The sequence below is a fragment of the Salvelinus alpinus genome, chromosome 21 (genome assembly GCF_045679555.1).
Source record: "Salvelinus alpinus chromosome 21, SLU_Salpinus.1, whole genome shotgun sequence".
Taxonomy (NCBI): Eukaryota; Metazoa; Chordata; class Actinopteri; order Salmoniformes; family Salmonidae; genus Salvelinus; species Salvelinus alpinus.
The window spans coordinates 19,922,987-19,939,708 of NC_092106.1; the positions used below are offsets into that span (position 1 = coordinate 19,922,987).

Below are 16,722 nucleotides of genomic sequence, written 5' to 3' on the forward strand. Positions count from 1 at the left end.
ATCACTCCCAGCACTTCATCAATGTCAAACATAGGAGACTGTTATTATGTACATTTACACACATGCATTTTGTGTTCTACCCAATTTTAATTAAAAATGTGTATTTGTCGAGATGACACATCTATTTACCTAAACGTCACACAAGAAGCCACCAATAGATCGGTCTATTTACTACTTTAAAAAAATAGAAGGCCCTGACCAAGATTTCATAGTTCAACAGAGCTGGGTTGTCTGCACTCTTGTCTAGTGGGGAGAAAAAGAGGTCCTATGGGGCAAAGACAGTACAAATCTGGTCTCTATCACCTCAGTGTAGATGGATGTCTAATGCGCACTGATCAGCTTGCATTGTCTCTGTGTGGCACTCAAAATGAGGGTTTGTTCTTCTGTTTTCTCTTTTCTTGAACTGATGAGATTTTTTCTGCACATTCTAGTGTTAAAGTCTGCTTAACTTGCTGTGTGGTACCTATCTGTTGCTCTTTACAAAATAACAATCTAATTATTTTTGGTCAGAGTATGCTTTTGTATCAAAATTAATAAAGAAAACTAGCAAATAACACTTGGCTTGGATTTTTATTAACTACTTATTTACATATAAGATTGAGAGGATGTTATCTGCTCTAATCAAACTTTGATTAAATGTATGAAATTATTCCAAGCTATCCAGCTTGTTGGACATGCAATTAGATGCAATGATATTATCATGCATTTCAAGTGTAAAGACTGGATGTTTATTTTTGGTATCCTACTAGTGGACCTGTCACACAAATGTTGCAGTACATAGTTCTATGAATTATGTCCCGTCATCAATAGAGATCAAGTTCTGATAACATTCTGGAATCTGAATATCCACTGTAAACATGCGTCAATGACACCATCGGCAGAGGCTGGGTAAAGATGTGTAGTCAAAAATAATGAATGTTTATAGCTACTTGTTAAGTAACATTAGAGTAGGTTATCAGTGGGTGTTTGCAATAATCTATTTTTTTAAAGTAGGGCTGTGATCAAGGGCGTGCGCGCGCGTCGCTGTCAGTTTGTAAACGCAAGCGCGTCCCCGACTCTGAAGGCGAATGCGGCACGAAAAAACAAGGATTGCAAGAGAGAAAAGTCGGCATACTCTAACCTCGAGATCAGAAGTCCCTTATTTTGGAACGAAAAATACGTCCTCTTGGCTTGTATAACTGTCCGAACTGGCAAAGGATATTCAGGAAAAACTATAGGGTAAGTTGTTTTGCATCAGATATTGAGTATCGAAGAAACGCTAAGTGGGGAAAAGGACGATGTGGCTGTAATTTTTGCGCCTCCTTTCTATGTCTCAAAATGGCGGACAGGCCGCTTGGAGCAGCAGGTAGCTGGCCATCAGAGTTGTAAATGTCTGTGCTAACCAACTAGTGGCACTGGTTGATTTGCTTTTAAGTAACCGTTGTTAACTTGATTTAAGTTACTATTTGATATGGACTTGCACCTATTTTTCAAATGTTATTGATCAAATTGACTCGATAATTTGATATCAACTTTCTAGCTTGCCAGCCAGCAGCTAACGTTAATCAGTGGAAATCATTTTGACGTTAGCTAGCTAGGCTAACCGGCTGGCTAGCGGGCTTGCCAAACTCATCAATTATGTGTGCGGGTCGCGAGTTACATTTACATTTAAGTCATTTAGCAGACGCTCTTATCCAGAGCGACTTACAAATTGGTGCATTCGTTGCCTCGCATCAAGTCTGTGCATACATTTATCGTTGTAACTATATCTAGTTAATTAACTTTTAAACGTTTATATTTTGAGTGCATTGCCAATTGCTTCATTCAATTGAATCCATTGCTTTTTCAACTCGCATTCGAATTGCTAGGTTAGCTAGCGTTGCGATCGCCTCGCGATCATATATGTAGGTCATGATTTGAGTGACAGTTATTTCACATACCAGCTACAAATGTATACCAGCTAATGTGTTGTATTGTCGAGCATATCTAATTGGTATACAGGTATCTACTTGAACAAGCTAGATAACTTTAGCTAGGTAACGTTACCCACGATTTATAGAATGTTCAATAATGGAAAAGGGCGTATGCACTCAGTTGTATCATTATTTTGAAAGCTATTTAGGAGGTAGGCAGCTACGTGTAAATATATTATTTAGCTAGTATCGGCCGATTGTCATGTTAAACATTAGATGTGGTCTGACATTTTGTTTTAGCTCAGCTAGTTACCAAATTAGTTGTGTTTCCTGTAGCCACTGGCTACGCTACTCCTTCCATCACGTTACATTCAGTGAGCTTGACAACTTTGATCGTTTTGTGATCTGTCATCAAGGCTCTAGACCGGTAACGTAAATCATTATCATTACAGTTGGCCCTGTTTTACGAATGATCTAAGTTGAATGAATTCATGCAGTTTATAGAAATAAGAGTTGGAGGAAAACTACAATTTGTCTTGACCAATAGCTTCAGCTTGAAACCTATGTTATTTTAATATTTGTATATTTTATTTTGCGATTGAGGATCGACTATAGTTTGTTTGATCACGTGGGTTGAAAGGCAGCGGTATCCATTCGGTTAGAAAAGACGCCACCCCTCTCCTACTGCAGAATGGATCCTTCAGCCTGCGTCTCTTTCCGCTGAAACTGACAAGTCACTCTCCTCCTCCCCGCCTTGTTGATGGTACCCCTATCGTGTTTGAAGCAGTATCCGTTGCTATGCAGTCCTCCTTCCCGAATGTATGATTTCATCCTGGCCAGATCAGAGCTTGGCTACACCTGTAAGGATTGCTGCAGCAGCTGATGCAACCGAAATTATGGGATTGTTTTAGGAGTGGAGCTTCAATTGATAACTTGGTAGCTATATTTTTCTCCTTTACAGTTGTAGCTAATGTGATTCTATTTGTATGTCTATGCTGATGGACCCTCCTTGATTGAATAGGCAGTCACCTGGTGTAAGCAATTCGATGTTGAAGGTTTTTTAATGAATTGGTAGTTTTAGGATATTTTAATAGGTTACTTGTTTGTTGTTGCAGGCTTGACACATTTCCAGACTCATTTAGAAAATAAAGCAGATTATTAAAATCCTGAGAACATTAACACATGTGCGCCCTCAAATGTATCTATTGTTGTGCCAAATAGCTAATTGGTAATCATGGTATTTGTGATTCTCATAATGGCCTCAATACACACGTTGTGATATTTAACTGTTATACAACAGGTGGAACTATGTTAACCTGACTGATTTGTTTAGTATACCTTTCAGTGTTTTGAGTGGTACCTGACCCATGGTGACATTGAAAATGTGTTTTCAGGTTCAAATTTTATAAGTCACATGCGCCGAATACAATGGGTGTAGACCTTACAGTGAAATTATTACTTAAGAGTCCCTAACCAGCAATGCAGTTTAAAAAAATACTAAAGATTAAGAAATAAAAGTAACAAGTAATTAAAGAGCAGCAGTAAAACAACAATAGGGAGACTATACAGGGGGGGTACCGGTTAGTTGTGGTAATGTGTACATGTAGGTAGAGTTATTAATGTGACTATGCATAGATGCCAAAATAGCATCTATGCACAGAGGAGGATGTTTGATTCCTCTCTCTGAGGAGGAGGAGGGGGCGGGAGGATGAGAGCGAGAGAGGGTGTGTCTTTTTTGTGAATGCAGAGTGCCTCACTAACACAGTCGGCACCAGATGCCCATGTTACCCTGTTTTGAGCTCCAGCTCAGAGGTCACAGTAGGACAATGGCTGACCTTCAGCACAGGAGGACTGGTCTAACACACACTGCTAATAATGACATGCCAGCCCAGCAGCCCCCCTCTGGGTCTGCGACAGCCAAGTTGGGTTCACCTTCACATGACAGCTTAATGCCACTGCTCATTTAATGGGTTTTAGATTGGAAATCAACAATTCACACCATATTATGTGAGGACTTGGAAATCACTGCACTATTACTTATAAAACAGTCAAATAATCGCAATATTATTGCATAAAACTGACCCATCACCGCATTATAAAAAGAGGTCTTGCAATTTCAACCAATCACTGCACATTTACCTCATATGGTTAAATCAAGCCACCTGTCACCCCAAAATTTTCCCTCAACAGTGCATTTTCGCTACAAATTGGACAAAATCATTGCATATTGCCATATAAAATGTCAGAATTGCTTCAGCAAAATTTTGCCATTTGCCTGCAAATATTACACAAAATCCACACAAAATCATGGCGAGACTGGGAAATATGGTGCCAGTATGCGTAATATTTATTCCGTCAGCTCATGCCATTGTGATATATAGGAGCTTGATTTCTGAATCCTGTCAATGCATAACTAGTCAAGGATCAAGACACTATCCATGATTTGCACAGTGCACTGCATAGCCTACATGGGGCAATTGAAAATATGCGGAAAACCCTTAATTTGATCTTTGTTCTGTTCAGTTTAATGTTGGCCTTTGTGCAGTCAACTTGGATTTGTTAAGTAGGCTTGTCTTATGTCTGTTTGTTGCTTTAAAGCGCCTTAAGATTCTTTATGTAATCAATAGCGCTATAAAAGTTTAATTTATCTTCTGTCAGTGGTTTAGCTAGCACTCAATGATATGTTGCCCTGGCCTGTAGCAGCTCTTCTCCTCTGACTCTCCCAGAGTCCTGTCTACCACAGACCTCCGTGTTGCTACTGAGCACTCCCTCAGCGTATGTGTACACTGATCTGCTAATCATGACTCTTCTATCAGGGGACTCTGACTGCAGTGATGATGGCCAGACCCATGTTTTATTGGCCTCTCTTTGCTTCTCGGCAGCGGCGGTGCACATTGTCACTGCACTCAAAGTCATGGTTCCTGCCATCTGTCTCAATTGGCTTGCTTAAATATACATGGAAGGAGGAGGAGCCAAGATTGAATGGACTTCTTCCACCACTCTGTCTAGGATGTGGATAGTCAACAAAGCTAAGATATGTTCAGTTTGATATGTGTTAGGTTTAAGAATGAATGCTTTATGTGAATGAATAGCAGCAGCCGTCCATTTTATCCCTTGTTGCTTTAGGCTTCTCTCAGACCACATAGCTTGGATAACAGCAATTGCAGCCAGCACAGGTGATGACCTCTGGAAGACTGCAGTGTGTGCCAGATGTTCAATCCCCTGTCATTATCAATTAGTGATAAAGCTCTTCAAATAATTTCTGCAAGAGTGCCCTGCCTGTCTAGAAGAGACCTACTGTGCACAAGCTGGTCATTATTTACAGAATAACTAGCTCTGAAAATCCCAGGCTGTGTTAGAGGTTCTGGCTGTTCCAGCTGTTATTTTAGAGATTTAATGCTGGTGTGGTGGCGTGGCCGCTTGGCTCGGTGTTTGTATGCGCCTGCATGCAGACCTGGAGAGTTTCAGTGTATTTTGGTTGCAGGCAGAGATGGGAGTGGTTTGTCAATGCTGAACTCTGTCTAACCAGATCTCTGGTAAACCAGCATGCTAGCTGACCTAAAATAACTCTCAATTGGTGTTTTGATGAGTGTTTTTCCAATGTGCAAGTGAACTGAGGACCGATGACCCTGAGCTACTAGCATAGTGTTGTGCCTGACATGAATTGTTAAATGTGACCACAGGAGCTGTAGGCATCTAGTCAGATCACGGTGTCCTGAAATGTACCGTGGAAACTGGTGATTGATTTAAAGTCCAAGTATTATTACCAGTTACACTTTTAAGCCTTGTTTTGATGTCTGTACCTGCTTTTGTCGGGTCCGTTAGGTAGTTGTAGTTATCAGGGACATGTTTCATGTACATTATTGTCAGTAGCAGGGCTCTACGCTGACCTTTTTTACAAGGAGCACGTGTGCGCCTAAGTAGATTTTTAAATTATTATTATTTTATTTATTTTTAGGGGGGAGCACACCAAAGCCCTATTCACACTGGACTAGTATTAGAACGTTGCTTATGTAATTAAAACCCTAGAATGTCCGTTATTCCAGAGGACGATTCGGACAGGATTAGTTTTTTTCTAAACCGCCCCCTGTAATGCTTTATTTTTTTTCAATAAATTGACAGTTACTGGAGTTTTTTTTTCTAGGCGTGAAGATATTTCAACTCCAGGTGATAACAGGGCTACACTGATAACTCGAGCTTGGTTCCTAAGTTTTTAAACCATAGTGTCGCCATAATATTTTAATTGAGGAAGTGTGATCCGCAGTATGTTCTAAATGACCCTCAGTCTTCAGATGTGAGCTAAACAGTGCACTTGCTCTTGATGTGTTTTAAGGCTATGGATGAGAAAGTGAACTTACCATTTCTAAACGTTTATGTCAGTTGTATGCTGCTTTGCAATCTATTAACCGCAAGGGTTGTATTAAATAAGCTCAATATTTTTTACAGATGCATTTGGCAATATTCAATTAATACGCACAAACTTATAAGCATTCACTGTATGAGTGGGTACATGTAGGCCCTTCAAATATAGGCTATGTGCAGCACTTCATTCAATATATCGAATCAGTTGTTTTTTTGCTCAAATCGTGAAATGTAGGTGCGCATTGAAAAATATATTTATTTTCAAAGCCATTTGGATTGATACAGGAGTCGATGATGACGTTGAGTGGCAAAGAACAACAAAGGAATCCTGCTGTTGTGATTTGGGAATCTGGGAAAGGAAATGCAGTGATATTGGACTTCTAAATCCCTATTGCTGTATTTGTGTGACAGTCTGATAGTGCTGCTAAGTGTGTTATTCCACCCTTTGTTTTTATCATTCCATAGTAGTGTAGCATTGAAGCGTTTACTATTCCTTTGTTCATGGCCTTGTTCTGTCAGAATTCAGAAAGGCATTGACTAAAATGCAATATCAGTATACATTACTTTTGTAAGGATTAAGATGTTTAAGAAATACAGGTTATCTGTTGGGTTCTGTTAGCCTGTTGAATCATGCTTACCTCTCTATAGACTTTGATCTTTGATATGCTGATGTAGGCCTACAGCTAATCTACTTGGCTATTTTATTATTCTGCAAATTATAATCGGATGTGTCGACTAGCCTACTAGTCTTAGTTGATTGTAAATCAAGTTATTGTAAATTCACCTACACCTCACAGTACTTAGCAGCCTGTTAGAACTAGCTTCACAGACTGCATTTTTATAACATTTGCATGACATTCCCCAGATGTTTTCAAACTTTTTGTCAATTGATCCATTCTTAAAATATTGAGTCTTGCTTACTGTGCCATGCCTGACAGGGCTCTATGCTGATGAATGAAAAATATTTGAGATATTAAAACTAGAATCCCACATTTTTCTAGGTGCACTGGTACTCCTCAATAAAAATTCCAGGTTTCACATCAAAATATTTAGGCGCATATGCAAGTGAAGTGGTCCCACTGTAGAGCCCTTCCTGACCACAGAGAAATATAGATAGTTGGAGAACTCTGACCACCGACGCACACAATCTCATCACCTTGGGTATGATAATCAAGATTATTGGCATGGTCTGCTGCTGTTTCACAGTTGACCTTTCTCATTCAACTGATAAAATAGCACCCTTATGACTCAGAGCACCAGCCTTCAGGGCAGACTATGCCAACATTCAGAGCAGACTATGCCAACATTCAGAGCAGTCTATGCCAAGTTGCCAACCCATAGGGTACAGCCATGCCAACTCTGGATAGCTGGTTTCCTTATTCAGTCGCCGTGGGTACACAAAGACTAGAGAATAAACAGAAATCTGTATTTTCGAAACGCATACAAATATCTTTTCTTTTTTTTGCCGTGTTTTGTTGCTTCCAGTGGCGTGAGAAGTGCAACGCTATTTGGCTAGCAGACACACGTACTTTGGCTTACAATAAAAAAAAGCACGGTTTTTCTGGTCAAAAATATATTTCTGTTTATCATAGAATGTAGCCAACTACATTTCCTAATGTTTTGCTTGAGGTTAATCTTGCATTTTACTAGAGGTCGACAGATTATGATTTTTAACGCCGATACCGATTTATTGGAGGACCAATAAAAGCCGATACCGATTAATCGGCCGATTTTTGTGTGTGTAATAATGACAATTACAACAATACTGAATGAACACTTTTATTTTAACTTAACAATACATAAATAAAATCAATTTAGTCTCAAATAAATTATGAAAAATGTTCATTTTCGTTTAAATAATGCAAAAACACAGTGTTGGAGAAAAAAGTAAAAGTGCAATATGTGCCATGTAAAAAAAGCTAACGTTTAAGTTCCTTGCTCAGAACATGAGAACATATGAAAGCTGGAACCATCCTTTTAACATGAGTCTTCAATATTCCCAGTTAAGAAGTTTTAGGTTGTAGTTATTATAGGACTATTTCTCTTTATACCATTTGTATTTTATATACATTTGACTATTGGATGTTCTAATAGACACTATAGTATTGCCAGCCTAATCTCGGGAGTTGATTGGCTTGAAGTCATTAACAAAGCTTGCCAGCAGCTTTTCGCAATGCTTGAAGCACTCAAGCATTGCGAAAAGCTGCTGGCAAGCGGAGGAAAGTGCGGTTTGAATGAATGCTTACGAGCCTGCTGCTGCCTACCACCGCTCAGTCAGACTGCTCTATCAAATATCAAATCATAGACTTAATTATAATATAATAAACACACAGATACGAGCCTTGGGTCATTAATATGGTCAAATCCGGAAACTATCTTTTCGAAAACAAAACCTTTATTCTTTCAGTGAAATACGGAACCGTTCCGTATTTTATTGAACGGGTGGCAAATCCAAGTCTAAATATTGTTGTTAAAATGCACAGCCTTCAATGTTATGTCATAATTATGTACAATTCTGGTAAATTAATTACTGTCTTTGTTAGGAAGAAATGGTCTTCACACAGTTCGCAACGAGCCAGGTGACCCTGCATATACCCTGACTCTGCTTGCACTGAACGCAAGAGAAGGGACACAATTACCCTAGTTAATATTGTCTGCTAACATTAATTTCTTTTAACTAAATATGCAGGTTTAAAAAAATATATATACTTGTGTATTGAATCTAAGAAAAACATTGATGTTCATGGTTAGTTACATTGGTGCAACCATTGTGCTTTTTTCGCGAATGCGCTTTTGTTAAATCATCACCTGTTTGGCAAAGTTGAATATTCTGTGATTCGATGATAAATTAACAGGCACCGCATTGATTATATGCAACGCAGGACAAGCTAGTTAAACTAGTAATATCATCAAACTAGTGATTATGTTAAGATTGATTGTTTGTTATAAGGTAAGTTTAATGCTTGCTAGCAACTTACAATGGCTCCTTGCTGCACTCGCATAACGCAGTCTCCTCGTGGATTGCGATGTAATCGGCCATAATCGGCGTCCAAAAATGCAGATTACCGATTGTTATGAAAACTTGAAATCGGCCCTAATTAATCGGCCATGCTGATTAATCGGTCGACCTCTACATTTTACCAGAGAGAAGTAGCTACACATCAGTCAGAGCACTGTCTGATAGAAAGCTTCTTCGTGAATGCGGGAATGATGACGAGAGCAAAGATTCTCATCCGAGTGGAGAAGTGCAACTGAAGCAAGCAGAAATTACAATAAGAAGCATTTTAGAAGATGCGTTTACAAAACGCAGCTAGATATTTCTTATGCATTTTTTAAATATATATATTTTTCTGTATTTAAAATGCAGATTTCTGCGTTCCTGTGACTCCTGGACCCACGCGCGCACACTAACCATCAGATAAATAGGTGCATCTAGTGGCAAGGCCTAGTCGGCGATCACCTCTTAAATCGTGGTTTGATGTGATCACCTTTTCTCCCAAGCCAATTGCATCGATTGTGTTATTGTTCCAACAGTGTACTTACTACTGATGAAACACCACAATGAGAATGATAAAGCGCAATGTCTAGCACGATCACAAATCACACACACAGAAACCTGCTATTAAGAGTAAAAAATATCTCATATGGAAAATCAACATGTTAGATTGCACTACAGTCATTTAGCAAAGGCTCTTATCCAGAGTAAATGTACAGCTTTCATGTTGCCAGCCATGAACCCTCTGCCCATGCCTGGAGTGTATGACAAATGGGAGCAACGAATGGAGTGTTTTATCTGCAACATTGTGAACGATTCACCTCACTGATTAAACCCTTGAGATTTTTCCCCTGCAGTCAGTGTATGACAGGATGATTATTGCTTGCATGGTGTTGACATCAGTGTTCATAGGTCAGGTGGTGCCCAGGACACTTCACATTCACAGCAGAGTCCAGGCCAAAGCCCCACGTCTCGTTCCTCTAGCTATCTGCTGCTGATAACCAGTTTTGACTGCTCTGTTACATAAGTGTCAAGTCCACCAACCGTTGATAAAGTACCACCGTTTCCGTTCATTATAATCCTTATTGGGTTTTGTGTAGAATCTATTGACTAGACCACCTTGGCTTTTATCAACTTTTTTCTCTAGATTTGATGTTGGTTCTTCTCTTGCTGCTTACTTCTGTGTCCAAATAGGAACAGGTGGAAGTTCGCCAGCCTTAGGATCACCTAGGCTACATGTTGACTGATTTTAAAGGAATTCATTGGCTGTTCCTCCAGTAGGTTACATATTTTAGGGTGTTTTCCAGTTACCATGGTGCTCTATTCCTTTAGGTCACCCTTCCTGGGTGCTATGTTGAAGCGAAGGCTGGAATTGATCTTCTCTTCCAATGGTCTCCTCGCTTTCCTCTGTCGTTGTTGAGAAGGAGATGAGGAGCAGGGACATGAGGAAAATAGCCCGGAGGAGAAGCAGCCCTGGAATCAAGTAAAATATTTCCCCTTAGCTTTTAACAGCTGTGTTTTGTTTACTGGTCTGGGCGAGATGTTGTGATCCGACTCCCAGTAGACTAAGAGGCTTACCGTGGCTAATGGCAGTGGCTGGCAACTCAGGTTAATCCCAAGTACCATCAACTGGCTCCTGAGTGGACAGTATGTTTTCCTGTAGGATGATCCTTGAGAAGCACTCAAGCCTTCTTAAATTGATTTTGTATGAAGTGAGGTAGTAGATGAGATGTTTTGAAATCATGAGACCAAAAAGGCCACTGATTTGATTATTTTATTAATTCAATTATTTGAGCTCTGTTGTTCTGAAGCCCTTCTCATTCGATTTCATATGAATTGTTTTCAGCCAATTCTGAGGGAACTGGGAGAAGGGAAATTAGTTTGGTCTGCCTGGAGATTTGACTGCACTGTCGGCCGTTACTCTGTCCTGCATTTTACTGTTCTGTCGGACAGGCGTTGGGATGGGAACTGTGGGTTGCCGGAATCTGGGTCATCTCTCTACTCTACATGTGGTAGGAACTCCCTACAGGGGGATTTCTTTTTATTTTCTTATTTAACCTTTATTTAACTAGGCAAGTCAGTTAAGAACAAAGGGTCTGATGCCTCTAGCACTGAAATGCAGGGCCTGAGACTGCTGCGCCACTCGGGAGCCCAAGGGCTCCAGACTAAACTGTTACCGTGACATGACCAGGCTGCCTCATAGGGCTGGAGTAGTGGGGGGTTGGTGGCGGGAATGTAGAAGTGTGGTTACCGGGAGAGTTGAACAGGTGAAACACCTGATGAAAATGAGGATGGTTTTTAACTCTTGTTGGCTATCACATTATATAATTAGGCAATAAGGCCCGAGGGAAGTATGGTGTATATGGCCAATATACCATGGCTAATGGCTGTTCTTATGCACGACGTAATGCGGAGTGCCTGGATACAGCCCTTAGCCGTGGTATATTGGCCATATACCAGAAACCCCCGAGGTGCCTTATTGCTATTCTAAACTGGTTACCAACATAATTAGAGCAGTAAAAACAAACGTTTTGTCATACCCATGGTATACGGTTTGATTTACCACGGCTGTCAGCCAATCAGCATTCAGGGCTTGAACCACCCAGTTTATAATATACCTGTAAGGCTTGTTGAAGAACAGGTCAATATATTCTATTGATGCAACAGAGTCAGCTGCATTATTGTGACCTCTCCTTATCTTTCTGTCTCAGTAGTGTTACAGGAAGAGCTGGCTTTAGACACGGCTGCTCTTTACTGTCATATGAATGTTCTCGTCCCTCTCTGCCTGTTCTTCTATCAGGTGTTTGTCATGCATACATAATACTGACCTCTTGCTCGCTCTCTTTCTGTTGCTCTACTTTCTCTCTCCTCACTCATATTCTCTTCTCTCTCTTTCCAGATGCAGTTTAGAACTGAGTGATAACCCTTCTGCAGGCGTTCCCCTCGTCTCATTTTTGGAGCCAGAGCTTTTGGGGGGCAGAGTCCTGCGTTAGTGGCAGAGCCTCCATCCCCCAGTTAGCCGGAGTCGTCATTGTCCTTCGGAACACTGTCGCTGTCGAAGTGTGTTGGTGGATTGAACTGATCTGATCTTCTGACCGGGTAAACCGCAGCAGCTGCAAGCCACGCCCTTTGCTCGGCCACCCCTGGCTCCGCCCACATCTCCCTGCTGCCACCATGGTTCTGTCACAACGGCAACGAGACGAACTGTGAGTAACGCATACATACAACCCACAATTTTGTTGCAATAACTAGCTGAGCTGCTGTTTCTTTGATATCCACCACCAGACGTTCTCTAGTCCAGTCCTGAATAACACAGCCATGTGTCATCAGCATTACCTGTGACAGTTGGGGACTGTGGCTGGTGAATCTTTATTACTTGGGCTAGAAGCCACATGAGCTCAATACATGCATCTGTGTTCAGCAAAAGGGGGGAAAGCAGGTGATCACAGAAAATTGTGTTTCTTCCTAGCCCCCCTGCAAAGTGCAAACCTTGTTAACCATTCCATCCATTCCAGAGACACAAAGCAAAATCTCTAGCTAGTAGTTACCATTGTTCTCGTTAGACAGACATGTATGCAGTAAGGGAAAATGCCCACTCACTCACAGCACAAGATGTGCATTGATTATTTTAAACTGGCCTAATGGGGTGAATTATTATATATTTTTTAGGCCCATCTGGAAGAATCAATGATCTGTAGTTAGTTAGGGTGCCTGGGGTCCAGACACACTCCCATGAGGTTCCCATAAATCGGTCTCCTCCTTCCCGTCTCCAAAATGTTATTGATCATTGTTCAGTTTGACCTCTAACTGTGACCCAAAAGATGGCATAAGGCAGAATCCTCACAAAGGGTGTTGATAACGACACAGCCTAATATTGCTAGTGCAGAGGTGATCTCTTTAACTTGTGGCCAAGTAAATAGGCTGAGGTTTACAATGGCTTTTGTACTATGTGGAAGTCCAGATAGTCCCATGTGTGTTGTCCACAAATAGTCAGAAGCATTGATTTGTTGAGTTATACACACAGACATAATGTGTGCAGCTGTGCGTTAAGTCGGGGATAATGCATAACAGGGGAGACACTGTTGTAGCCAGAGATGACAGGATAGGTGTGTGACCAACCCTGCGGTGTCTATGAACCTGGAGGTTCTATGAAGCTGGTAATTTACCCCTGAAGTGGGGGATAAGAGGGTTAACACAGCCCTATGTCAGATCAGATACATGATGAGAAGTGTGTGATAAAGGTTACGATATGTGGAGAAGGTTACGATATGTGGAGAGGGTGTATCTGAGCTCGGTTTGGGGTAGGGGATTACGCATCTATATGAGAGCAGAGGGGAGAGATGTGTCAAAGGTTATGCGTTTAATTCACACACAGGAGTCTCAGGGGTTGTGTTAACGCAGAAGTCTGCATGGGGAAAAAAAGAACACAAATCTAAAATGCTTATTGTAATAATAAGCAGTTAATAAAATTCCTGCATTCACGAACTGGCATTCTTTATTTTTCAACATGTTTTTTACAAAATAATAGATTTTGAATTAGATAAACTTGTATTTTTCGGCAGGTACATATGCAGGTTGCTACCCTCCACAGCATGGCTTTCGCTCCAGATCAAAACTCCAAACCTACAACCTAATTTTGACCAAAATTAACTGGAAAGATTACTTCTTGAAAGGTGTCCTTTTTCCAAGCTATATGGAGGGTGCTCTAGCAAACAAACAGCAGAGACCTGAGAACACCATTCCAACCTGGAACTGACTGAGTAGTGTTTGGGTTGATGCTATTTTGAAAGCCATAAATAAAAAATAAGGTACATTACAATGATATATTTTACTTCATGGGGACTGAATGCTGAGTTAAGTTTGCCAGGCTTGCAATTACAGACCAGATACAAATTCAATTAGCACCAAGGTGTGAAGTAAAAGGTGTCGAGGTCTTTGGGCCCATTGAAGCCCCCTCCTGCTGTTCAAAGACCATTCACTGGCACTTCTGTTGTCAAATGTGTAGTAGCAGAATGTGTAGTAGCAGTAATGTTTTTTTCTGTGAAGGAAAACTAATTCCACTGCCCTTGATCACTCTATTGAAGCAAAAAAACACAAACCATTTCACCTGCGTTTTTATATTTAAGCAATAAGTCCCAAGGAGGTGTGGTATATGGCCAATATACCACGGCTAAGGGCTGTTCTTATCTGCAACGCAGAGTGCCTGGACACAGGCCTTAGCTGTGGTATATTGGCCATATATCACAAAACCCCGAGGTGCCTTATTGCTATTATAAACTGTTTACCAATGTATGACAAAACGGTTATTTTTACTGCTCTAATTACATGTTGTATACGGTCTGATATACCACGGCTTTCAGCCAATCAGCATTCAGGGCTCGAACCACCCAATTTAAGTTAAGACGCAGATTTTATGGTCTGTTTTGAAAATGCCAATTTCTGAAACCTAAGGTGACCCCTGATTCTAATTAAGTTATTGATGTGTTAGCAAGAGTTAGCCTAACCATGAATTTATTTGGATTGATGAACTAGGTTAGTGCTATTACCATATCTGTAATGAGATGGGTTGACTATAAATGTGGCGGCCCTTCACATGACAGAACAAAACACTCGTCATTCTCTTGACAATGTGTTTCTGTGTATTAGTTTAGCCTAACAGACGCAGGGCCAGCGGGACTCTCAGTATCGCTATCGTGTGTTCCATTGGAATTCTAATCCTCCTTATTCAGAACACTGCGCAGGCTTCTCGCATTCTACTGTTATTTAATGTTTGGACACACACAAAATACAGGAAACCAGTATAGGACTATTGCGCCTTGTGAACAGTCAGGCCGACGAAGAGTGGCGCCTGTTGCATTGCATCTAATGGGGCGTCCTTTGTCCCTAGTGTTTTAAGAGGAGGCTCTTGACAGTGAAACACCCACTCAGATCTGTGGGACTGTGTGACAGACCTACTGCCGCTCCCGCTCTCTGTGTTCTGGGAAACCGGGCGGCCATCTTGAGTCCTAACAGCTTAAACAATGGACTGACTGGGGAGAAATGGTGACTGACCAGCTGACTGCCCGCCTGCCCCGGCCTCGTCAGTACTCTATGTACTCTCAGTACTCCCTCACCACCTTCATGGTTTATTTGTTGTCAAGCCGTACGCATTGATCTTGTTCCCGTTCTATTGAAAACTTTCTCCCCCCTCCCAATGTGTTTGTGTCCGAACTCAACTGTCAGATTGAGCTGGAGAGAGATGCTTCTTCAGGGTAAGTGTGAAAGCTTCTTTAAATTGCTCATGCTTTTAGAAAGCGGAAGTCTAGTAGAACAAGGATGTGTTTGGCTCACTGGTGATATAAGTCATGCCACCATAGAGATTGTTAGTTAAGGGAGAAAGAATGGGGAATACATTTCTCTGTGCTTGTTTTTATGAACTTTGTAGGCTTTTTAAACAAACTTTGTGGTTCTTGGAGGTACATTTGCAATAGCAACTGATTCCCTCACTGTTGTATGTAAATTATCTATCTGTCTCTGTCACCTTATTCTGAAAACAGCTATACTGTTTTAGGTGTCAAGCCTGTTTGTCAGCAGTCAGATGTTACGATTACGAAATTACATTTTTCACAAGTTCTATTCTTATTTCCAGAACCAATGAAAAGCACATTTTGTTTTTCCACAGTCATTAGATTCAAGCCCAGAGACCACGGCAGTAAAAATAGATGTGGTGAACCCCCCCCCAGACCTGCTGGCAGGAGGCAGACATGTGCAGATGGGCCAAGTTCAAGCTTATTTGTTTTTTTCTACTTCACAAAGAACTTCTCTTTAGTCTTTTCCAGGTATTTTAGTCAAATATGTTTCATGTGACTGTGTTCCTGCTCAGCTGCACCCACTAGCTGACGTAAGCACATCATGATTGTTAATAGTGAAAGTACATTGTGCAGTCTGAGGCTAATGGTATAGAATAGCACTGAGGACAAAACAGAGTGACACACTCATACAGACCTTTGATCTGCTTTTATGTGACTGACTGGAAAAAGGAGGCCAATTTTAAATCAATGTAGTTTTTCAGTCTTGATTGTTTCGTAACTCTTTGATTCATTCTGGGTCCTATTCCTTTTCTTTTTGGGGTAGCTAAGTTCATTGTCTCTCCTTGTGGAATTGTTTTAACTGGCTTTCCTGAATATGTTAAACATGGAGACATGTCATCAAATGTAGAACAGTGAAAACATTTTGTTGGCAGATACATGTCTGTAATGGTACAACAAGCTCAATCACTGCCTGTGCTCTGTATTGGGTGTGGCAGCTGGCTTCTATGGGAAATTGCTCACACGTGTCCATCTTGTCTATACACACACACACACACACACACACACACACACACACACACACACACACACACACACACACACACACACACACACACACACACACACACACACACTCCTGTGGCGTGATCATGGTGTACTGTGTATCGAGTGTGGCTGGGTAGCC

The 16,722-nt window shown here is 41.0% G+C and overlaps 1 protein-coding gene across 2 annotated transcripts in view; it reads left to right on the forward strand.

The window, feature by feature from the left end:
- Positions 1-1,045: 1,045 nt before the first annotated feature.
- Positions 1,046-16,722, forward strand: part of LOC139547987 (lissencephaly-1 homolog A-like) — a 57,000-nt gene continuing 41,323 nt past the window's right edge. Inside the window, exons 1-2 of one of the 2 annotated variants that reach the window (XM_071357250.1) lie at positions 1,046-1,218; positions 12,149-12,455. In XM_071357250.1, coding sequence (XP_071213351.1) covers positions 12,424-12,455 — 32 coding nt within the window. In that variant the 5' untranslated portion in view covers positions 1,046-1,218; positions 12,149-12,423. Of the gene's footprint in view, positions 1,219-2,684; positions 2,829-12,148; positions 12,456-16,722 lie in introns of those variants that run through there. The other variant, XM_071357251.1, reaches the window with a different exon arrangement.